General features: G+C 43.2%; 1 protein-coding gene across 1 annotated transcript; it reads right to left on the reverse strand.

Moving 5' to 3' along the window:
- Nucleotides 1–1,906: 1,906 nt before the first annotated feature.
- On the reverse strand, nt 1,907–17,577 carry LOC142101702 (kelch-like protein 9). Its single transcript, XM_075186086.1, has 4 exons — nt 16,540–17,577; nt 14,370–14,622; nt 11,340–11,500; nt 1,907–2,361 (listed from the first exon to the last, which is right to left on the reverse strand). The coding sequence occupies exons 1-4, from the start codon at nt 17,575–17,577 to the stop codon at nt 1,978–1,980; spliced, it is 1,836 nt and encodes a 611-aa protein (XP_075042187.1). The 3' UTR covers nt 1,907–1,977.
- Between the last annotated feature and the right edge of the window lie 7,632 nt (nt 17,578–25,209).

The following is a 25,209-nucleotide window of genomic DNA, read 5'->3' on the forward strand; positions in this document are numbered from 1 at the left end:
AGATAAGGCCATGGTCGGGAATTGAACTCGTGACCCCAGTGCTGTGAGGCAGAAGTGCTAACCACTTAGCCACCGTGCTGCCCATATCGGGAGACGTAGTCTGTTCTATCATACACTGATGACAACACGTTGTCCGTAATGAATGAATGTGTGCGCACACCTTGGACAGAAAACTCTCCCTCCTGGGCAATGCTAGTCCAGTTTACACAGCACACCCTTCATTAAAAGTCGTTCTTAAAAAAAAAAAAAAAAATGTAGGACGGACTTTCATAAAAATATGGTAGTGAGGAAGAACTACCTGAGCTTGTCAGACAATGAAAACAACAAAATAGCTCTTTACTCTCCTCTAAACATCTTTCTTTTTCTCTAGTCACAAGACAATCCCTGTACAATCTATTCATATTACTAAACCATTCAAAATCTCCTTCCATTATCAGATAAAGGAAAAAAAGTTATGGCTTCACGTTGTCATTCAGGTTCGAAATGCAAAATTTAATTAAAATTGATTAAATTAACACAAAATGAACTTTATCGTTTAACCTCTAATGCGCATGTGTCATTAAAAAACAGCTATGTGCTTGGTAATATGTATGAGATTATATATATATATAAAATCACAAACCTCCCAACTGTCCCAATTTGTGTGCTGCCGGAGGGGTGGGGCTTAATAGAAAGTGGGTGGAGATTTGCGGCAAGTTGTTTCTTTGTGGGCGGGGTTTGGTTGGGATGGGGGTGGGGCTTATTTTGTCCCATTATATTTACCCCGGAAGCTTTTCGAGAATTTGAAAGGTTTAATAATTTAGGATGTTATTTTAATACTATTTAATAAAATACAAACACACAGTGACACCAAGCTGTCCACTCTCTGCCCCCACCTCTCCTATGTCTCACGTGAAAAGTAGTAGAATATTCATACTTGCCAACTCTCCCGGAATGTCCGGGAGACTCCCGAAATTTGGGTCGGTCTCACGTCTTCCTGGGAAAGCAGGCAAGCCTCCCGTATCCCGTAACTGCCTAGCCTAAATGACGCGATTTGCAGTGAATCACGTCATTTTGGGTAGAAGTGCTAGTATGACATACCACCTTATAGCAGCCCACTTGTGTATAAATATATATGTGTATGTATATGTGTATATATCTAATATATATAAGCCTAGCGGCATGTTTGTGTGTGTGTGTGTGTGTGTGTGTGTGTGTGTGTGTGTGTGGAAAAAACTATTTTCTCAGAAAGGGCTCATCCAATTGACCTGAAATTTGGTATACTGACATTAATTGACAAAAAAATGATAATAGTGAAGTCAGTTAACTTCCATCATCCCCCCTTCCCCCTGTGGGAGGGGTAGTAAAGGCTAAATTTACCAGTTGAGGGCTCAAACTCTTGACCGTGTGGGTATTTATTTACCAGAGCCTGTGTTTGGTCATGGACAATTGTTTGTCGCATTTTCACGAGTACGGAGAAGCAGTGATGTGAAAGTGCAGGTTATGAATACTGCCCTTCAAGGAAGACTGATTGAGCACAGCGATAAGGTGTTTAGCAGAAACGTTGTGTATCGAGAGGTTTTAGAACAGTAAGACGATGGAGATTAAGGATGTGGCGATGAAGATGAAGGATAAGGTGATGGAGAAGAATGATGAGGTGGTGACGTAAACAAAACAACGTTAAAAAAGGGCGCTTACGTCGGGAAGTAACGCTCTTCCCCTGAGGAGGCCTGGCCTAGCCCCAAATGCATGACAAGAACCTTTTTAACACCTTAAGTAGCTTGATTTGACTAGAATGCATGAGTATCATGCACGGGTTAACGTGTGTTTGTATGTGTATGTATATATATATATATATATATATATATATATATATATATATATATATATATATAATATGGTTTTATTTTTATGCAAAATCTGATTACTAATAGCCAGTGTTTTTGTCTGCGCACCCTGGACATTGGAATTTGAATTCTCCAAGTAGGAAAGTGCAGGTTATAATTCTCTCTCCCGTGGACCTGTGATAAATAGGTTGAGAGTGGATCTCTTTTTGTTTGTGGTAGACGGATTCTCCTCTTCTTTGTCTCTGAGTTTTTCTATCGTCCCATGTGGCAATTTAATGGTGCAGGAGGCATGGTCTACCAGCGGCTGTGGCAACGACCCAGCCTTCTGCCACGTCTTGGCCTCCGGGTCATATATAAAGACACTATCCTCTTTATTCATGCGTCTTAACGACCCCCCTCCTGTGATATAGAGCTTGGAGTTTTGGGTGACTGTGCTGAACTGGCAGCAGTCGAAGGGCGAGAGCTTGAGGGCGCTCCACTGGTCAGCCGCTGGGCAGTAATACTCCGTCTCATTGACGTGGGTCCATTCCTTAGCCTAGAAGGAGGCAGAAGTTGCGCGTTAGTCTTTATAGCAGGGAGACCTCCCAAATGTATATTGTTGTGATAAACATATTGGGGCTGATTCATTAAGGCGCACAAACTGAACGCATTGTGCGGTCTTTAAAGACGCGCGGAAATTGTGAATACGGGTGTAGGTACAGTCTGCATTTATGGCACTTGCCATATTGAGACAGACACGATACAATGCAGGATACGTAACATATATGTATGGAATATAAAGTCCCAGTAGAATGCTCAGAAGAGAAAATAATTATTGTTACCTGTTAATACTAGTCATTATTTTTTTTTTTCCATTTTTTTTCCCCATGAAATACATTTATTCGGATGTTATTAATGTCTACTGTACATAAAATACATTTATTAGGATGTTATTAATGTCTACTGTACATAAAATCCATTTTTACAGTTGCTCCTGATTCCAAACACATGTTCTAGCTGCACACACATCCGTCATCACTACCACTCTGCACTTACACCTGATCTGTAGCTGGAGCAAGTGATACGCCTGAAAAACACGTACCTGAGAGATGCCCAAAGCTTGAATCGGACGTTGCTTCGTGTGCTCGAGCTTCTCGCGCCCTTACTGAACATTGGCTATGTGCATACGCCCTTTCCGCTCCCAGTTCCTTCCATGATATCATAGGCTGCTGGGATGTTTTTGCGTTCACTGACGTATAGTTTGTATCTGGGTATGCGCAGAGCATTTTAACGCAAAACATGACACGTGTCAGCATTTACGTTTCTTAATGAATCTAGCCCGTGACGTTTGAGTGAGTACACAAGGTGCCTTAAAAAAAAAATATACCTGCACTACCACTTAAGACCACAAGTGTAGAGCCCTGCCATTCATACAGCGTACTTGTTGTAAGATTTATTTCTTACTTTTTTTTTTAAGTTCATAGACCGTACCATAGTATACTTTGCTGGCAACGCTGACTAATGGCCTAATTAATGCTGGATAGATAAATAGGTGTTAAGTCAGGAAATCTTTTATTATCAATTAACGGTTTGCAGCTGCAGCTGAGCTAAGACTGGAAAGAACTTTAAACCCTTATATATTCTGGGCCTGAGTCATTAAGGAGAGTAAAGCAGAAAAACGAGTAACTTTGCATCTGGGCAAAACCTTGTTGCATGGGGGGGGGGGGATTTAAATGTGGGGACAGATTTATAGTTGGGGTAAGACGCGTTAAAATTTCAACGTAAACATAAAGCTATCAAGTGTTTGTGTGCTAGCTGGATGGAAAAACAGCCAGTATTTAACGTACGTGCACAATAATAAATTAATTTGCACCCCTTGCATTGTAACATGGTTTGTCCAGGAGCAAACCTACTCCTTTTTTATGTTTGCTTTGCTCTCCTTAATGACTCGGGCCCTCTGTGTATATCTCGACACCCCTCCATTACTGACATGTGACTGTCTGAAAATTGACTTCTTCATACATGGGTAATGGCTGCCTACAGCAGTGGTTTTCCATCAACCTTAAGCAGTGCCTGTTTTCTGGACTTCATCTCATAAGCGCCTCTAGATTAATCACCTATGCTTCTGTGAGGAGGGCCACAATACATGTGCTGAGAATTGGGTTGGGAACCAGAAGCCTAGAGAGCTGACAGGATCTCAGAGATCAGAACCACCTGATTGGACGATATCACAGCACAGGCAACAGGGATCTGCTGGTGACAACGATCCCTATCTTTGTGCTATTATAACAATCATTTCTTAACTGGAATTCTAACTCACTGCAAGAAGCGAGGACACTTCTGTCCACTTACCGCGTTCAGTGTGCGGCCGCCAACACAGAAGATTTTATCTCCGATATTAGCCATGCCATGATCCAGAGCCGTAACGAGGCCGGTGCGGCCGGTGCCACCGCCCCGAGCGCAGTCCCAAGGGGGCGCAGTGGCCGCCCGCACCGACCTCTCTGTGTGGATGAAAAAAAATTTTTTAAAAAACATAAACAGACCTCAGATTCAGACTGCCGGCCGCCCGGCGCATCCAAGATGGCGGCCGGCACCCGGCTCCTCCTACTTTTTAACTCTGCCCTCTGTCCCTGCAGCATCAGAGGTCATGATGCTGCTGGGAGCAGAGGAGCAGAGATTTACACAGGGGGCTGGGCTTGACTGCAGGCGCGCAAACAGCAAGGACTGCCTGGGCTGGCTGAACAGGAAAAAATCATCAGTAAGCAGGAAAGAAAAAAAACTGACAAGAAGCTGAAAATGTAAGTAACATGAGAGGGAGAGAGGGAGAGAGGGAGAGAGGGGGTGGTGGGGGATAGGGGGGGGGGGGGACTTTTAACACTTTAATGTTACAGTTTATAATTATCACCATGCCATTGATGTTGATTTCTGCAGATGAGCAGAAACACAATGAAAAAAAAGTGCCCATCCATGAGGGGTAAGGAGATTTAAAGTGTCTCTCCCTAAGGAGGGTTATATAAGAATATATATATATATATATATATATAAACACCCTAAGGAGGGTTATATAAGAATTGACTGTTTTTAGGTATTAGAAGGCTATGGTTTTAGGGGCATTAATGACGTTGACCATTATAAATCTACCTGGCTTGCCTAGTGCTGGTTATGGTAAAATTGGGGGGGACCAACTGTAATGCCACCAGACCAGCCGGCTCTGAAGGAGCTGACAGATATGTACCTGCCTGCAGCGTCCTGTGTAGTAGAGCACAGCAACCCTGCACCCAAATTCAACGGGGCATGTTCCTTGCTGAATTCGGGAGTGCGCAAAGCCTAAATAAGTGTGTACAATACTGAACGCGGGTTGTGATCAGAATGAGGAAAAGTCTGTCCCGGCTTCTTTGTACAGTCTGTAATGTATTTATATACCTCTGGAGATATGGCCTCCAGAAATGGACACAGTATTTTAGATGAGGCCGTACCAATGACCTATACAGGGGCATTATTACTTCTTTCTTTCTGCTACTGCTTTTTCTCCATATGCAACCAAACACCTCTCCACCTCTGCAATTAATAGATTTATTATAAACGTTTCAAAAAAATACAAGGAATTATTTTATTTATTTCTGCAAGGACATCTTTAAAATCAGAGAACATATATTTTCTTATGGCCAAAACACTTGAATGAGAACACTGTCACCTGCTGGACCTATTAGTGGAGTCTGCTGCTTATTAATGCATCAAAAATAACGATTTTTACTCCATATATTTTAATATGCAGGAAAATATAAGGCTGACATCGCCATTCAATCAGTTGTATTTCTCACAATATACCATCACCTTTCACTCCGCCAAGAGTGTTGTTTGTACATTTTGCTTGGGATTGTAAGGGCAACATGTACAGGAAAATATTACACTGTCTGGGATTGCTATATTATTTGTATTTTTGATTGAAGCCAATTTTTTTTCGGGAACACCTCTCTAGAACGGCTTACACCTGTGTCCCTGACCAGGTACAACAACTAGAGAAGAAGAAACACGCCACCTGACCTGTCTCGGCACCGTGGACAGACCAGTCGTTTCATTTGCACCCCATCACTGAAAGAGGGACGGTAAGGCCAATTCTAATATATAACACATAATTAGGTTTTGTGTGTGTATATGTATATATTATATATATATATATATATATATATATATATATATATATATATGCATTTTGATGCATATATGTGTATATATTGTATATATTTTATATATATATATATATATATATATATATATATGCATTTTGATGCGTATATGTGTGTATATATATATATATATGTGCATTTTGATGCATTAGGCTTTTTATGCATTTGCAAATGTGTGTAACTGAGAATTCTGCATCTCTATTATACAAATGGAGAGGCAGCTCTTATACTGGTAGTAGTGTTGCTGGGGGAGATCCCTCTCTCTCTCTTTCTCTCTCTTTCTTTCTCTTTGATACAAGTTTTTTCACCTAATCCTGGAGGAACATTACAATTTTCAGTGAGATTCACAGCTAGCTTATTATTGGAGCATCGTTGGGTTTCGGTTTAGTTTTCAGGAATATTAGTGAGACACATTTAAGGTTAAGCACTTTGTGTGTGGTCATCACGACCAGTGTTGCAGTCCACTGTGTTGTCCTCTGTTCCCTTATTGTAGAAGGTTCCCTTCACAGCTTAATATCTTCTGGGACTGTCTCTTTATTTAATTTTTAATCTTCATGATGAGTGCAGAGTATTGTATGGTATTACATCACACCACTAAAGACAAATTTATCTTTTAGTAATAAACGATGCCCCCAAAGAAGCCATCTGGTGCAGAATTCCGAAAGCTGAGGAGAGGTAGAGAAGAGGAAGCTCGTAAGCTTTCCCATCATTTTCAGAACTGGCTCACAAAGTCAGCCAGCGATGAAGGTGCCGGGAGCTCTAGAGCGGAGTCAGCACCACTAGAGATCTCTCATTCTGAGCCAGAGAGTCGGGAAGAAGTTCCTGCCGTCACTGGTACTACTGACGTGGACCCTAATGTAGAAAATGAGACTGACAGCACAAGTAATGAAATTTTGGGCCTTAGGTTTAAAGATCCACATTCTTGGCCTAACATAACGGACAATGTGAGGTGCTGTTTAGTGAGACATGGTCCAGAGCAACAGAAAGATTCAAATTTTACACTCTCAACCACTAGTGACGGGAGGCGATTTAGTCAGGATTGGTTCATTAAAACTGCACCTAATGGAGAAACAGTAGAGAGAACTTGGCTTATGTACTCTGAAATGCAGAGAGCTGTATTTTGTTTTCCCTGTATGCTTTTTGGAATTAAATCTGCATTAACTCCAAGCATTGCAAACCCACATAAAGGCTTCTCTAATTGGAGGCATTTAAATCCCAGGATTGTAGAACATGAAAACTCACCTGAGCATCTACAAAATTATTTAAGTTGGAGGTCTTTAGCGATGCATTTAAAACTTGGTCATGGAATTGACCATGAACTGCAAACCGTTATAGCTTCAGAAAAGGAGAAGTGGCGCACTGTTTTAAAAATAATTCTGGATGCAATTATTTTCTGTGCCATAAACAATCTTGCTCTTCGGGGTTCATGTGACCAAATTGGCCAACCCAACTCAGGGATATTTCTTAATGCGCTGGAATTGATTAGCCATTACAATGCTGAGTTAGCTGGTCATATTGAAAAGCATAGGAAAGGCAGTGTTTCCTATTTTTCACCAGTCATTCAAAATGAATTTATTAACCTTCTTGGTAACACTGTGAGAAAAGAAATAATAAACCGAATCAAAGAAGCAAAATACTATTCCATTATCTTTGACTGCACTCCGGACACCTCACACAAGGAACAGCTCTGTGAAATTATCAGATATGTTAGAATTGCAGATGGACAATGCAGTGTTGAAGAGAGTTTTATAGACTTTATTGAAACCACTGAGAAGACAGGTAGTGGTCTTGCTGTGGAAATAGAAGAGAAGCTCTGCAAGGATGGATTAGATCCTGATAATATTCGTGGACAGGGTTATGACAACGGAGCAAATATGGCAGGAAAATATAATGGTGTGCAGGCAAGAATAAAACAAGTAAACAATCTGGCTAGATTTGTTCCATGTGCTGCACATTCCCTTAATTTAGTAGGAGTTCATGCAGCCAGTTGTTCTGTTGATATGGCATTATTCTTTGGAACTGTTCAGAGACTGTTTAATTTTTTTGTAAGTTCAACACGCAGATGGGAAACCTTAACAGGCATTCTGAAAATTACCCTCAAAAGTCACAGTGACACCAGGTGGTCCTCAAAAGCACGTGCTATCAGGTCCTTAAGTAACCAATTGCCAGGAGTTCTTGAGGCACTGCACAAGATATACGATCAGAAGACATGTGGAGAAACAAGTTCTTCAGCTGAGAGCCTTGTGATGCAAATTAATTTTAAATTCATTTGCTTACTTCTAATGTGGGGTAGAATTTTGAACAATATTGATTTTGTCAACCAAGCTTTGCAAAAGAAAGGATTATCTGTTGACCGAGCTGCAAAACTGATAATTGGACTTCAGAATGGACTACAGCACATGCGTGAAGAAGGTGTTGATGTTATACTGAAAGATGCAGCTGTTCATGCTCAGTCTATGAACCTTCCTATGGAATTTCATATGAAGAGGAAAAGGAAGATACGAAGGATTGACTATGATGAAGCTGAAGATGAGGGTTCCAGTATGTCCACTGAGCAGGTTTTCAGAAAAGAATTCTGTAATGTACTGGACACTGTGAATGCACAACTGAAGTGGCGTTGTGAAACATTGATGGAAATATCTTCAGACTTTGAGTTTCTTACTGGGTCTGCCCTCTCCAACATGCCACTAACTGATCTGAAGAAGTGTGCTTCTGACCTGGCACAGAAGTACTCTAATGATCTCAATGCCACTGAAATTGTGACAGAGATCGAAAGCTTCAAATTCCAAGCAGTTTCCATCCTCCCAGATTGCAGCACAGCAACACCACAGGATATTTTAAACCTCATACATCAGTGGTCCCTGAGTTCAGCATATACAAATATCAAGATAGCTCTGCGCATCTTCCTCAGTATACCTGTTACTGTGGCATCTTGTGAACGCAGCTTCAGTAAATTAAAACTAGTGAAGAACTACTTGAGGTCTTCAATTGGACAACAACGCCTTTCAAACTTGGCAATTCTTTCCATTGAACATAAACTGACAAGTTCCATTAACTTTGACACTATCATAGAAGAGTTTGCAAGTGTGAAGGCTAGGAAGGCACCTCTATAAACATATAACATTTATTTATTGTATTGTATTGTTTATTTAAGATGTTTATTTTAGTTACAAAGTTCTAAAGAGAAATATAGTTTATTTGTTACAATTTGTTTCATAGTTTTATTTCAATAACCAATTAATTTTTTTTTACACAGCTAGCATGCGATAGCTGCATTGAAAGTACTGTGATTCTATGAATGCTTATTACATAAATATCCTTACAAAGCCAGAATGTGAAGAATGGGGAGGGAGGGGGTTTCAGTGCTGTCTAGCACTGGTAAAGCACTAGCCACACCCCACAGGAGGTTGGACACGCCCACTCAGAAAATGACACTCCCACTTACATGGGGGCGCCGGTGCCCTGTCTCGCCCAGGGCACCAAAATGTCTAGTTACGGCACTGCCATGATCACACCGAGCGTAAGCCATGGCACGGTTAACCACCCAACGCTTGAGTCTTGGCAAATAGCTGTACACGTCATTCAGAGTCTTATTTGTAGAATATCCCCCTGTGGGCGATAAATAGCAGTGACTGAAATATGCTGCCAACGGGACTGGCATTGCACATGTAATAATAAATTATAAGAACAGGAAATATATCATAAAAGCGATTGTGTTGGGATAGTTTATACAATAGAATAGCATAGATATGGAGTAAAATCATATTTACAATACACTTTAATTTATAGTTTAGCACATAGGGGCTAGATTTACTAAACTGCGGGTTTGAAGAAGTGGAGATGTTGCTTATAGCAACCAATCAGATTGTAGCTGTCATTTTGTAAACTGTACTAAATAAATGAGAACTAGAATCTGGTTGCTATAGGCAACATCTCCACTTTTCCCAACCTGCAGTTTAGTAAATATACCCTTTAGACTACAAATTGCATGTCAACTATGGTTTAAAATGACTGCAAAATAAATACACTATTTGTAAAATTGTCTTTAAAAACTGTACCAAAAATATATATATAAAAAAAAATATAGAAAAATATACAGTATTATAAATAAATATTCTTGTCTGAAAGCAAATTAAGTTACGCGTTTAAAAACCGCACGCGACTTAAGTGGCTATGTGCATACGCCCTTTCCGCTCCCAGTTCCTTCCATGATATCATAGGCTGCTGGGATGTTTTTGCGTTCACTGACGTATAGTTTGTATCTGGGTATGCGCAGAGCATTTTAACGCAAAACATGACACGTGTCAGCATTTACGTTTCTTAATGAATCTAGCCCGTGACGTTTGAGTGAGTACACAAGGTGCCTTAAAAAAAAAAAATACCTGCACTACCACTTAAGACCACAAGTGTAGAGCCCTGCCATTCATACAGCGTACTTGTTGTAAGATTTATTTCTTACTTTTTTTTTTAAGTTCATAGACCGTACCATAGTATACTTTGCTGGCAACGCTGACTAATGGCCTAATTAATGCTGGATAGATAAATAGGTGTTAAGTCAGGAAATCTTTTATTATCAATTAACGGTTTGCAGCTGCAGCTGAGCTAAGACTGGAAAGAACTTTAAACCCTTATATATTCTGGGCCTGAGTCATTAAGGAGAGTAAAGCAGAAAAACGAGTAACTTTGCATCTGGGCAAAACCTTGTTGCATGGGGGGGGGGGGATTTAAATGTGGGGACAGATTTATAGTTGGGGTAAGACGCGTTAAAATTTCAACGTAAACATAAAGCTATCAAGTGTTTGTGTGCTAGCTGGATGGAAAAACAGCCAGTATTTAACGTACGTGCACAATAATAAATTAATTTGCACCCCTTGCATTGTAACATGGTTTGTCCAGGAGCAAACCTACTCCTTTTTTATGTTTGCTTTGCTCTCCTTAATGACTCGGGCCCTCTGTGTATATCTCGACACCCCTCCATTACTGACATGTGACTGTCTGAAAATTGACTTCTTCATACATGGGTAATGGCTGCCTACAGCAGTGGTTTTCCATCAACCTTAAGCAGTGCCTGTTTTCTGGACTTCATCTCATAAGCGCCTCTAGATTAATCACCTATGCTTCTGTGAGGAGGGCCACAATACATGTGCTGAGAATTGGGTTGGGAACCAGAAGCCTAGAGAGCTGACAGGATCTCAGAGATCAGAACCACCTGATTGGACGATATCACAGCACAGGCAACAGGGATCTGCTGGTGACAACGATCCCTATCTTTGTGCTATTATAACAATCATTTCTTAACTGGAATTCTAACTCACTGCAAGAAGCGAGGACACTTCTGTCCACTTACCGCGTTCAGTGTGCGGCCGCCAACACAGAAGATTTTATCTCCGATATTAGCCATGCCATGATCACACCGAGCGTAAGCCATGGCACGGTTAACCACCCAACGCTTGAGTCTTGGCAAATAGCTGTACACGTCATTCAGAGTCTTATTTGTAGAATATCCCCCTGTGGGTGATAAATAGCAGTGACTGAAATATGCTGCCAATGGGACTGGCATTGCACATGTAATAATAAATTATAAGAACAGGAAATATATCATAAAAGCGATTGTGTTGGGATAGTTTATACAATAGAATAGCATAGATATGGAGTAAAATCATATTTACAATACACTTTAATTTATAGTTTAGCACATAGGGGCTAGATTTACTAAACTGCGGGTTTGAAGAAGTGGAGATGTTGCTTATAGCAACCAATCAGATTGTAGCTGTCATTTTGTAAACTGTACTAAATAAATGAGAACTAGAATCTGGTTGCTATAGGCAACATCTCCACTTTTCCCAACCTGCAGTTTAGTAAATATACCCTTTAGACTACAAATTGCATGTCAACTATGGTTTAAAATGACTGCAAAATAAATACACTATTTGTAAAATTGTCTTTAAAAACTGTACCAAAAATATATATATAAAAAAAAATATAGAAAAATATACAGTATTATAAATAAATATTCTTGTCTGAAAGCAAATTAAGTTACGCGTTTAAAAACCGCACGCGACTTAAGTGGCGGCTGTTCTTCAAATCCAAACGTGTCTGCACTCTGCCTAAAGAGTGCTTGACATACATAGACACCCATAACAGGCCGCAGTATACGCAGGTGTGTATGTACAATACAAGGTGACATCAGAATGCACACAACTTTTATTTGTTTAAAGTGTAAACTAACAAGTGTTAACCGTATAATCATTTATATATATATTTTCAAATATAAAATGTTTTTTTTTATATTAATTGCATAAATAAATAAGATTTCACTATGTGACAGGTGCCCTCCCATGTGAGCAGAGAATCGCCGCTGGAAGCTACTGAAACGTAAGTGTAGGCTATGTGTTTTTGTGTGTATGTTTGTGTGCGTGTTCGCAGCGGTGGGGGCCTGTTGGCTGTGTGTGTGTGTGTGAGAGAGAGAGCGCGCAGCTGGGGGGGCCTGTTGGCTGCGTGTGTGGGCGGGTCAAGATGACAACGTTGAGTGTGTGGGCAGCAGCGTGGGGGGGGGGCTGATGGCAATGTTGTGTGTGTGTGGGCAGCAGCGTGGGGGGGGGCTGATGGCAATGTTGTGTGTGTGAGGGCAGCAGTGGCGGGGGGGGGGCTGATGGCAATGTTGTGTGTGGGCAGCAGGGAGGGGGCTGATGGCAATGTGTGTGTGTGTGGGCAGCAGGGGTGACTGATGGCAATGTTGTGTGTTGGCAAAGGGGGCTTGTGGCAATATGTGTGTGATGGTAAGGGGGCTTGTGGCAATGTAATGTGTGTGATGGCAAAGGGGGCTTGTGGAAATGTAATATGGGTGTGAGGTAGGTATTTAATAGCAGGGTCTATTACTTTAAGATGGGGTGGTTTGGGGCTATTAATTGAATGTGGGGCTGGCTGAGTTTGAGAAAGAGGGCTATTTATTAAATGTGAATATGAATTATTTAATGCAGGCATGGTTGTGATAAATGGCTCTATTTATTAAACGTAAATGCTATTAAATTTATTGCTGGGGCTGATTGGAGGGACTGAAATAGGTTTATTTTTTAAATGTGAATACTAGTATTTTAATGTTGGGGCTAAAGGGAAGCCAATTTATTAAATGTGGGTGCTATTGATTTAACACTGGAGCTCATTGGAGTTTTCTAAATTTCATGTACTCATTTTTTTTCACCCAAATAGGGCTCCAGCATTCCAGGATCCAGACAAGCCGCAACTGATCAAGAGACACCAGCAGCCACAGGTAGGGAAAGCAACAAGTACAGGTAGGAGAGAGCAGGACAGTCTGCCAACTGTATGTTTCTATATTGGCAGTTCCTCTGCACCATGTTATTAATGAACACGAATATGTATATTGTGATGACATTCTCTGATTCTGGATTGCTACTGCTACGTTTAGTTGCTCATTTTGTCCTACTTTCTATGTATTAATGTACCCATCACTTGTACACAGAGGAGGCAGCCGTTATGTGGGTAAACCAATAATCATATGTCCCAATTTTAGCGGGTCAGTCCTGTTTTAGAGCTCTGTCCCGTGAGAGGGAAGGGTGGTATGTAATGGGCAGTCTAGCACTTTACAGCCCTCTGGTGGCATAGTCAACTTTGTACTAATCCCGCCTACTTTTGTGTTTGCCCCGCCTACAGTTGATTTGGTCCCGCCCACATGAGGCCACTTCCAGATTTTTTCCCAGGGCCACTTTATGTTCCCAATCCGCCCCTGTTTGCATATAAGTTAAGTACTGACTGTTTTTTAATGTAGCACACACATATCAACTTTAAATTTCAGTATACAAATAAGCTGTCAATTATTTGTGTGCTACATGAAAAAACAGTCAGTATTTAACTTATGTGCAAAACAGAATACTAATTTGCACCCCTTGCATTGTAACATGGTTTTGTCCAGGAGACTGAAATAAGAAGTTTCTTAAGTTAAGATCCTTAATGAATAAGGCCCTGGGTTCCTATGGGTGTCAATTTCATCAGGGGTCCGCATGGTGCTGAGGATGGGGTGAAGGGACCCTCTATGAATCATGTATGGGTTGGGTGTGGTTTCTTATAATATATGACCATACTGAGCGAGGAAGAAGTGGGTAAGACTCTTCAGGATACGCAAGCATTAGGGATATTTGTACACAACCTAATAATGTGTCGAAAACACATTTTAATGCCTAATTATGTTACGTACAAATAGGGTAGTGCAATGAGATACACAACAGATAAGAATGTGTTATTAATAAAAGCAAAAGTTGCAATTACCGTATATTAAGGAATAAATACAACACCTTCACTTTCGTATAGTCTGCACCCCTACGAGGTCCACAAACCGGGACAGGTACGTTGCCATAGTTACCTGAAATGTACAGAATGCCTTTGTGGGTGGTGCCAGCGTGATCAGCCACTGGAATCGGGAAGGGGGCGGTGTACTCCCACTTGTTGTCCGCGGGCTGGTACTCTTCCACGCTCTGGGTGAGGTGACCCAATAGAGATCCTCCTCCCACGGCGACGATACGGTCACAGATAACCTCGGTGTGAAAACGCGTCCTTCTCTCCAGCATGCCGGCAGCTTGCAGCCAGGAACCGGTGCGCGGGTCAAACCGAAACACCTAGGAGGGATGACAGGGCCGCTGGCAGTAAATCACGCTTTATGTAACCAGGGGAATCTTTCATATTGTTCAGCACAGGGCGAGACAAGAAACGAAGGAGCCAGTGAAGTATTACAGTGACGGGCAACCCGATACACTTCAGGGGCCACGTGGTGTGGCCAGCTACCCTTCAAAAGGGCCACACCTCACCCTTAATCTCAGTACTAAGAGAAAACAATGCATTTAATGAAAGAAAGAGACACCTACCTGTAATAACACATCAGCAGGCATTTTACACCAGTCCTTTATTAAGTCCATGACTGATAGACCGGAAAGTAAACCTGTGGCTCGTTTACCAGGCTGAGCAGCGGGATTAACCCGTGTATTGCCAGCATGAAACACAGAAAAACTGACTTTGTTACGCCTGCAGTAACCATTCTATGCCTGAAGATGGTGCTATAGGACAGTTTAAGTACTGGTGACAATTATGCAATTGCATTAAGTGGAAAAGGAGACTTGGAGGCGCCGTCATTAACCCAATTTAAAGTAGAATAGCCAAGGAACAGTATCTGATTAATGAATATTGTTGTTAATTTTCCATGTTATACATATTTTAAAATTCACAATAAAATAATGTTGACATTTCAGTAAGAAAAAAAAAAATAACATGTTACATTAATAAATCCTCCATATAGAGCATGGTTCACTCTTTTGTTGTCATTAATTAATGCAGCCTACGTAGCTGCAATAGTAAATGAAGGGGGTAGATTTATCAAACCGTCTAAACAGGAAAAATGGAGGTGTTGCCCATAGCAACCAACAGATCCATGCAAACATTTTCTAGAATGTTGTAGATAAATGACAGCTAGAATCTGATTGGTTGCTATGGGCAACGCCTCCACTTTTTCTTTTTTGACAGTTTGATAAATCTACTCCTAAGTGGAAAGTTCAGCAGAAGAACATTTTGTTTGGATTGGGGGGGGGGGGGGGGGTCATGTTCGAGGACCTGGTTAATATGTTGTCATCCTAGGTTATGCTGGAATGTGTAGTTCCACAAAAGCCTTTGTGTCTATTATTGATCTAGTGTCACACGTCCATATGTCACTGTCATAACTACACAAAACACAAACATCCTGCGGTCTCAAATTACGGAATTCTTCACTTTTACTCTTCAACAATTAGCATTTCCATTATTCAGTATTGTCTATAGAGTTGGATTGTTGTCTTTTACTAAACACGTTGCTATCGGTTTGAGGGGGGGGAAGGGATCTATATTTTTATTTATATTGTTAGAATCTTAAGTCTTATTATTTTACCAATGCTGGGATAAAGATATTCTAATATCACCCATCTCTCCAAGGAAACATTTACATGGCTCAGTATTCACCTCTTACTTTTAGACAATTTATCAGAGCTCATTGGTTGAAAGATTATTTTTAGATCAAAATAATTACTGCAGCCCAGGTCAATTCAGTTAAATAGTAAGTGAGGAATTCTAAACCGGGTAAATGTCTGGCACGTGGAAGTGGTGTATAGCATACTTGTCAACCTTTTAAAAGTGAGTTCCGGTAGATCCCGAGGAGGGGACGGGGCGCAGTCAATCGTGTCATTTTGGCCCCACCACAGCGTCGAAAACGTCATTTTGTCGCAGGGCCAAAATGACACGATTCATTGCGAATAGCATCATTTTGGCAAGTAACTTCCGGGATACTTGCCTGCTCTCCCGGGGAGTCCAGGAGACCTACTCGAATTTCGGGAGTCTCCCGGACATTCCGGGAGAGTTGGCAAGTATGTTGTAGAGTCATGACTGCAGGGGCGTAACTAGACATTTGTAGACCACATAAAAAAAGTTACATAAGGGCCCTCTATACCACGGTAATTACACCGCTGCATGCCTGCCATAAACACATGAGATCAGTCTGGTTACGGCACGGTTACCTCATTTGACGGATGTTTGCCCGATGGGTCAAATCTAGTTTGCCCTCCAATGACAAAGAGGAAATCATTAATGACTGCCACGCAGTGATTGTAGACTGGCGAGCTCATCTCTCCAAGCTCAGACCATGAGCTTCCATCTTGGGTTTGAACCCAAATGCCGCTGCAGACTTGGTTATCAGTTGTCCTCCCGCCCAGAACCAGCAGCTTGTCCGAGCTCGACCGTATGGAGGCGCCCTCGCAGGGCATGGTGGGTTGAGCGTACAGCTGAGAGTGGTATTTCAAAGCATCTTGGAGATACCTGAAGCAACTGGAGTCCGTTTTCATGATCGGCGTCTCCTTTATGTATTTCTGAAGATCTTCTAGAGAAATAAGAGGAAAGCGAATTCTCTTGAGAACATCTCCCGCTTCCTTCAGCCTTGAGCTGTCGTGTTGCAACCACCCCACCGCCAAATTGAACAGATCCAGTTCACTGCAACCCGGGACCTCCTCCCTCTCCAGTATTTCACAGAGCGTCCCTTTGTCTACTTTATTCAGATCTCCAAAGTGACCTGGGATGTCCTTGTAGTGGTGGCCCACATACCCACTGGCTTTCTGTTGTAGTTCTTCTAAGCCATGTTTCATGGCTATGTTCAAGATATCCAGACAGGTTTCGTGGTTCAAGCTACCTTCTAAAAACTGGAAGCACAGTTTCACTGCTTCCCGAACAAGGAGAACCTCTGCCGCCTTTAAGGTATCCTCAATATTGGCTAGGCACAAGGGAAGCTTGTTGGAGTAGATGAAATCTAGGACGTTCCTGAGTCCTTTAGAACGTACATTCTTCAATCTGATGGTGTCTCCAGCCTTGGAATTGGCAAACAGCAATTTACAGTAAGAGCTGGCGGATGCCAGAATTACCTTGTGCGCCGGAAAAAGGACCCCATCGGCTTCCAACGTAACATCACAGAGGTCCCTCTGGGAACGAAACTGCCCGATCCTCTCGAACAACTTCTCTGGAAAGTTGTCCGACATAAAGGTGCAGATATCCGAGCCGTTCTGCATGGTGGAAATAACACCTTAGTAAATGCTCGTAGAAGTTGTCACGTTGGCACCAGCAGGTGACCTTCCCACATTGCCGTCCACAGCTTGGATCACTCTGTCAGTCTTCTCAATGAAGCTGCCTGTCTCCAAACAACCTGCAGGTCCACCCCAACAAGAAACCGGGTCCTCTGCATTACAGAAATATTCTACTCTGTTTGGTTAGTGTTGCAAGTTACACAACAATCTCCCAATCTCTCCACTGCTTGGCAATATCCCTGTCCTTTACAACAGAAACACAAATGACCCTTAAGGCACCTTATTTAATGCCTGATTGGTTTAGCACAGATCATAGCAAGCCCAGGCTTGCACTGCTTAACAAAAGACTAAAAGGAATGTTTCAATACTACAAGCTAGGTGTAATAACCTGCTTTGCTTGTATATGCAATATATCTAAGGAGGTATAGAGACAATGTAGGACAACACAATCCTCGTTTTACTTGCTCGAGCTATCCTTTCGTGTGGGGTGTTTTTAAAGAAACTATAAAGGTCATGTACGAAGCTGCAACAATGTCAGTCTGCAGCTCAAACGCCGCTGTGATCACACGCGACTAGTTTCGTGCTACTGCCCCCATTTGCGCAGGACAGTAAAAAAAAGCGCTAAGATGGCAATATCAGTTAGGGTGAAAATAATTTGCATCTACGCGGGAGGATCCAGGGGCATTTATAGCATACTTGCCAACTTTTTCTTGTTGGCTTCAGGGAGATCCCGAGAAATTGGACATACGGGCACGGGCTTGACCCTGCCCCCTAAATTTGGGCAATTGCAGCAGGGGGTGGGGCTAAGATGACGCAATATTTGCGTCATTAAGACCCTGAAGTCATGTTGTCTTACCAGTCGGCCTTTTATTAAATCTTGGTCTCCATGAAAATGGCCACCTCCATAGGCATCAATACATGGACATAGGACACAATTTCTGAACTGTGTCATCATGCCACAGATGGCGAAGCCAACCACGTCTTGTACTGGCTCAGCATCAGGGAGAATGCCAGACTCTTCAGGGAGTGAGGGAGATCACCCCTATTTCAGGGAGTCTCCCTGACATTCAGGGAGAGTTGGCAAGTATGATTTATAGGGGCACAAATACCATTGTAATAAAAACATTAAAATGTATACTTGCCGTGATGCTGGAGGGGAGGGGCCAAGGGGAGAACGCGGTGATGCGATTTGTGTAATTACGTCCCCACCCCTGCTGCGCCATCCCGCAATTCGCAGGGCAAAATTCAGCAGAAAACATGACAGACTTGTAATGTTGGTCAATAGGCGACAAAACTCCACCATCTAGTGACAGAACAGGCTGTGTGACTGCGCCATGCTGCCACTTTAATATCAAAAACAAAAATACTGTTGATGAGGAGGAATACGACTGTTGGCTACGACTGTCCTAAAGACACGCCAACGCCCGGTCTGCAGGTCTCATCACAACAGAATGGCCTTTAGCAAATATAAATGGATGTTGTATTGTTAATACAAGCATTGCAAGACACCAACTTTCTGCATTTTTCACACCGTACAGGGAATCAAACACAGGTTTTACTAATAGTATTTCCTATTTCCATATATGAACTGGCTATGACGTCACATGGGGCCTAACGTCTGAACAGCTATTGCATGTAAGTTGCTTGTTTAATAAGAGCGCAGAACTTGTGCGCAGTTCAGACTGTATTCAAACCCAAGCGTATTTTATGATGCGTTTCGATTTGAATCTAGGTGGAAGCACTTGACGCCGACATAATGCTTGTCGTACGTAGACACACAAACAGACTGCGGTATACACACGTGTCTATGTACAATAACAGTTCACATCAGGACACATAAAACTTTGATCATAAAATAATAGGTCTTGACAGTATAATCATTTATATAAATATTGAACTTCAAATATAATATATTTTCCAATTTTTTTTTTTACGTAAAAATAAAGATGATTTCAATGTGTTTTAATAGTCTATCTTAGTTGTATACAGATGTTCTGAGATATTTAGTGGCACGTATATATCGTGTAATTTGCAAATCAAAATCTATATTGTATCGGTCATCACTATCAGTCGGCATTTACACCTGCATTGTAGTGGGTGCAAAATATATGTATGAAAACAAACGAACTTACGGCAAACATTGGACTTGAATCGGCCACATCTTCAGTGGAACGCCCAGTGGCTAATTACAATTCCTGGGATGCAGCAACTGTAGGTAGGATTTGAAGCAATGACTTGTAGGTGGCAGTATTGTGGTATTTTCCCATTTGTGGAATGTGCCCCTTATATCTCTAACTGCCCCTTATATATCTAACCTCCTCTCCATTCACACTCCTGCCCGCTCCCTGCACTCGGCCAATGACCGCCGCCTCTCCTCCACTCTGATTACCTCTTCCCACTCTAGAATCCAAGACTTCTCCCGTGCTGCCCCCCTTCACTGGAACGACCTCCCTCGCTCCATCCGTCTCTCTCCCAATCTGTGCTCCTTCAAACGGGCACTTAAAACTCACCTGTTCCTTAAGACCAACCATCCATTTAACCTCTCATCTCTTCTTCTCATCCTCCCTTGACCCCTCTTCTCTCTCCCGTTTGATTCACTGGCTCCCTTTTGTGTCTGACTTTGTTTACCCTCCCTTAGGATGTAAGCTCGAATGAGCAGGGCCACTTCCCTCCAGTCTCCAGACCTGTTCTTCTGCTCCGTCTCTACTGTATCTGCCCTCCCGGAGTTTCTGAAGTACTGGTACTGTGTGTTTATTGTTCTGTACTGTTGTACCCTGTATAGTCTACTGTTTGTACTGTGTGCGGCACTGCGGAAACCTTGTGGCGCCCTACAAATAAACGATAATAATAATAATGTGTCTTCTTTCATAGCTGAATTTACTATAGGTATAAATAAAAATATTTTAAAATTCGGTTGCGTATATTTAGAACAGTGGTGACACTGCTGTACTGCAGTGATAATAAGAGCTGTACTGACACTGCAGACACTGGGTGCTGTATGGTGACACTGCTGTACTGCAGTGATAATAAGAGCTGTACTGACACTGAGGACACTGGGTGCTGTATGGTGACACTGCTGTACTGCAGTGATAATAAGAGCTGTACTGACACTGCAGAGACACTGGGTGCTGTATGGTGACACTGTGCTGTACTGCAGTGATAATAAGAGCTGTACTACTAACACTGCAGACACTGGGTGCTGTATGGTGACACTGTGCTGTACTGCAGTGATAATAAGAGCTGTACTGACACTGCAGACACTGGGTGCTGTATGGTGACACTGTGCTGTACTGCAGTGATAATAAGGGCTGTACTGACACTGCAGACACTGGGTGCTGTATGGTGACACTGTGCTGTACTGCAGTGATAATAAGAGCTGTACTGGGTGCTGTTTGTGGACACTGTGCTGTACTGCAGTGATAATAAGAGCTGTACTGACACTGCAGAGACTGGGTGCTGTATGGTGACACTGTGCTGTACTGCAGTGATAATAAGGGCTGTACTGACACTGCAGACACTGGGTGCTGTATGGTGACACTGTGCTGTACTGCAGTGATAATAAGGGCTGTACTGACACTGCAGACACTGGGTGCTGTATGGTGACACTGTGCTGTACTGCAGTGATAATAAGAGCTGTACTGACACTGCAGACACTGGGTGCTGTATGGTGACACTGTGCTGTACTGCAGTGATAATAAGGGCTGTACTGACACTGCAGACACTGGGTGCTGTTTGAGGACACTACTGTACTGCAGTGATAATAAGGGCTGTACTGACACTGCAGACACTGGGTGCTGTATGGTGACACTGCTGTACTGCAGTGATAATAAGAGCTGTACTGACACTGCAGACACTGGGTGCTGTATGGTGACACTGTGCTGTACTGCAGTGATAATAAGGGCTGTACTGACACTGCAGACACTGGGTGCTGTATGGTGACACTGTGCTGTACTGCAGTGATAATAAGGGCTGTACTGACACTGCATACACTGGGTGCTGTATGGTGACACTGCTGTACTGCAGTGATAATAAGGGCTGTACTGACACTGCAGACACTGGGTGCTGTGTGGTGACACTGTGCTGTACTGCAGTGATAATAAGAGCTGTACTGACACTGCAGACACTGGGTGCTGTGTGGTGACACTGTGCTGTACTGCAGTGATAATAAGAGCTGTACTGACACTGCAGACACTGGGTGCTGTATGGTGACACTGTGCTGTACTGTAGTGATAATAAGGGCTGTACTGACACTGCAGACACTGGGTGCTGTATGGTGACACTGCTGTACTGCAGTGATAATAAGAGCTGTACTGACACTGCAGACACTGGATGCTGTATGGTGACACTGTGCTGTACTGCAGTGATAATAAGGGCTGTACTGACACTGCAGACACTGGGTGCTGTATGGTGACACTGTGCTGTACTGCAGTGATAATAAGGGCTGTACTGACACTGCAGACACTGGGTGCTGTATGGTGACACTGTGCTGTACTGCAGTGATAATAAGGGCTGTACTGACACTGCAGACACTGGGTGCTGTTTGAGGACACTACTGTACTGCAGTGATAATAAGGGCTGTACTGACACTGCAGACACTGGGTGCTGTATGGTGACACTGCTGTACTGCAGTGATAATAAGAGCTGTACTGACACTGCAGACACTGGGTGCTGTATGGTGACACTGTGCTGTACTGCAGTGATAATAAGGGCTGTACTGACACTGCATACACTGGGTGCTGTATGGTGACACTGCTGTACTGCAGTGATAATAAGGGCTGTACTGACACTGCAGACACTGGGTGCTGTTTGAGGACACTGCTGTACTGCAGTGATAATAAGAGCTGTACTGACACTGCAGACACTGGGTGCTGTATGGTGACACTGTGCTGTACTGTAGTGATAATAAGGGCTGTACTGACACTGCAGACACTGGGTGCTGTATGGTGACACTGTGCTGTACTGCAGTGATAATAAGAGCTGTACTGACACTGCAGACACTGGGTGCTGTGTGGTGACACTGTGCTGTACTGCAGTGATAATAAGAGCTGTACTGACACTGCAGACACTGGGTGCTGTATGGTGACACTGTGCTGTACTGTAGTGATAATAAGGGCTGTACTGACACTGCAGACACTGGGTGCTGTATGGTGACACTGCTGTACTGCAGTGATAATAAGAGCTGTACTGACACTGCAGACACTGGATGCTGTATGGTGACAGTGCTGTACTGTAGTGATAATAAGAGCTGTACTGACACTGCAGACACTGGGTGCTGTATGGTGACACTGCTGTGCTGCAGTGATAATAAGGGCTGTACTGACACTGCAGACACTGGGTGCTGTATGGTGACACTGCTGTACTGCCGTGATAATAAGAGCTGTACTGACACTGCAGACACTGGGTGCTGTATGGTGACACTGCTGTACTGCAGTGATAATAAGGGCTGTACTGACACTGCAGACACTGGGTGCTGTATGGTGACACTGCTGTACTGCAGTGATAATAAGGGCTGTACTGACACTGCAGACACTGGGTGCTGTATGGTGACACTGCTGTACTGCAGTGATAATAAGGGCTGTACTGACACTGCAGACACTGGGTGCTGTATGGTGACACTGTGCTGTACTGCAGTGATAATAAGAGCTGTACTGACACTGCAGACACTGGGTGCTGTATGGTGACACTGTGCTGTACTGCAGTGATAATAAGAGCTGTACTGACACTGCAGACACTGGGTGCTGTATGGTGACACTGCTGTACTGCAGTGATAATAAGAGCTGTACTGACACTGCAGACACTGTGTGCTGTATGGTGACACTGTGCTGTACTGCAGTGATAATAAGGGCTGTACTGACACTGCAGACACTGTGTGCTGTATGGTGACACTGTGCTGTACTGCAGTGATAATAAGAGCTGTACTGACACTGCAGACACTGGATGCTGTATGGTGACACTGCTGTACTGTAGTGATAATAAGAGCTGTACTGACACTGCAGACACTGGGTGCTGTATGGTGACACTGCTGTACTGCAGTGATAATAAGGGCTGTACTGACACTGCAGACACTGGGTGCTGTATGGTGACACTGCTGTACTGCAGTGATAATAAGAGCTGTACTGACACTGCAGACACTGGGTGCTGTATGGTGACACTGCTGTACTGCAGTGATAATAAGGGCTGTACTGACACTGCAGACACTGGGTGCTGTATGGTGACACTGCTGTACTGCAGTGATAATAAGGGCTGTACTGACACTGCAGACACTGGGTGCTGTATGGTGACACTGCTGTACTGCAGTGATAATAAGGGCTGTACTGACACTGCAGACACTGGGTGCTGAATGGTGACACTGTGCTGTACTGCAGTGATAATAAGGGCTGTACTGACACTGCAGACACTGGGTATTGTATGGTGACACTGCTGTACTGCAGTGATAATAAGAGCTGTACTGACACTGCAGACACTGTGTGCTGTATGGTGACACTGTGCTGTACTGCAGTGATAATAAGAGCTGTACTGACACTGCAGACACTGGGTGCTGTATGGTGACACTGCTGTACTGCAGTGATAATAAGAGCTGTACTGACACTGCAGACACTGGATGCTGTGTGGTGACACTGTGCTGTACTGCAGTGATAATAAGGGCTGTACTGACACTGCAGAGACACTGGGTGCTGTATGGTGACACTGTGCTGTACTGCAGTGATAATAAGGGCTGTACTGACACTGCAGACACTGGGTGCTGAATGGTGACACTGTGCTGTACTGCAGTGATAATAAGGGCTGTACTGACACTGCAGACACTGGGTGCTGTATGGTGACACTGTGCTGTACTGCAGTGATAATAAGAGCTGTACTGACACTGCAGACACTGGGTGCTGTATGGTGACACTGCTGTACTGCAGTGATAATAAGAGCTGTACTGACACTACAGACACTGTGTGCTGTATGGTGACACTGTGCTGTACTGCAGTGATAATAAGAGCTGTACTGACACTGCAGACACTGGGTGCTGTATGGTGACACTGCTGTACTGCAGTGATAATAAGAGCTGTACTGACACTGCAGACACTGGGTGCTGTGTGGTGACACTGTGCTGTACTGCAGTGATAATAAGGGCTGTACTGACACTGCAGAGACACTGGGTGCTGTATGGTGACACTGTGCTGTACTGCAGTGATAATAAGGGCTGTACTGACACTGCAGACACTGGGTGCTGTATGGTGACACTGTGCTGTACTGCAGTGATAATAAGAGCTGTACTGACACTGCAGACACTGCGTGCTGTATGGTGACACTGTGCTGTACTGCAGTGATAATAAGAGCTGTACTGACACTGCAGACACTGGGTGCTGTTTGAGGACACTACTGTACTGCAGTGATAATAAGGGCTGTACTGACACTGCAGACACTGGGTGCTGTGTGGTGACACTGCTGTACTGCAGTGATAATAAGGGCTGTACTGACACTGCAGACACTGGGTGCTGTTTGAGGACACTGTGCTGTACTGCAGTGATAATAAGGGCTGTACTAACACTGCAGAGACACTGTGCTGTATGGTGACACTGTGCTGTACTGCAGTGATAATAAGGGCTGTACTGACACTGCAGACACTGC

The sequence above is a fragment of the Mixophyes fleayi genome, chromosome 9 (genome assembly GCF_038048845.1).
Source record: "Mixophyes fleayi isolate aMixFle1 chromosome 9, aMixFle1.hap1, whole genome shotgun sequence".
NCBI lineage: Eukaryota > Metazoa > Chordata > Amphibia > Anura > Limnodynastidae > Mixophyes > Mixophyes fleayi.